This window comes from Buceros rhinoceros, unplaced genomic scaffold (genome assembly GCF_000710305.1).
Source record: "Buceros rhinoceros silvestris isolate BGI_N320 unplaced genomic scaffold, ASM71030v1 scaffold20262, whole genome shotgun sequence".
NCBI classification, from domain to species: domain Eukaryota; kingdom Metazoa; phylum Chordata; class Aves; order Bucerotiformes; family Bucerotidae; genus Buceros; species Buceros rhinoceros.
This window is the reverse complement of record NW_010400924.1, coordinates 6,315-6,659: the sequence shown is the minus strand read 5'-3', so window position 1 is coordinate 6,659 and position 345 is coordinate 6,315. Positions and strand designations below refer to the sequence as shown.

The window sequence follows — 345 nt, the reverse complement described above, 5'->3', positions numbered from 1 at the left end:
CAGGCCTTGTCCAGGCTTTCCAGCTGCCGGCACAGCAGGACGTTGCGAAGCATCTTCAGAGCATCAGCCACGATGCCCACGTACTCCCGGGGTGACAGCAGCTTGGGGGCAGTGGGTGCTCGCAGAGGTGGGAAGCCCAGCGGCACCTCCTCGCGGGTGCTGGTGAAGGCAGGGTGCTGGGCGAGACTGTCCTGCGGTGCCTCATCGTCATAGAAGCCCAGCACCAGGGTGTTGGGGCGCATCCCGCCTGCCAGAGAGACCATGCCAGCTGAGATGAGCAGAGGTGGAGGTCCCCACCAGCCTTGCTGGCACTGCAGGTGCCAAGAAGCCCTAGCTTGGCTTTGG

At 64.6% G+C, this 345-nt stretch overlaps 1 protein-coding gene across 1 annotated transcript in view; it reads right to left on the bottom strand.

The window, feature by feature from the left end:
• Positions 1-41: 41 nt before the first annotated feature.
• The window catches only part of SLC12A9 (solute carrier family 12, member 9), a gene marked incomplete at both ends in the record, with an annotated part of 6,379 nt that continues 6,075 nt past the window's right edge, over positions 42-345 (bottom strand). Inside the window, one exon of the mRNA XM_010132101.1 lies at positions 42-247. Coding sequence (XP_010130403.1) covers positions 42-247 — 206 coding nt within the window. The remainder of the gene's footprint in view (positions 248-345) is intronic.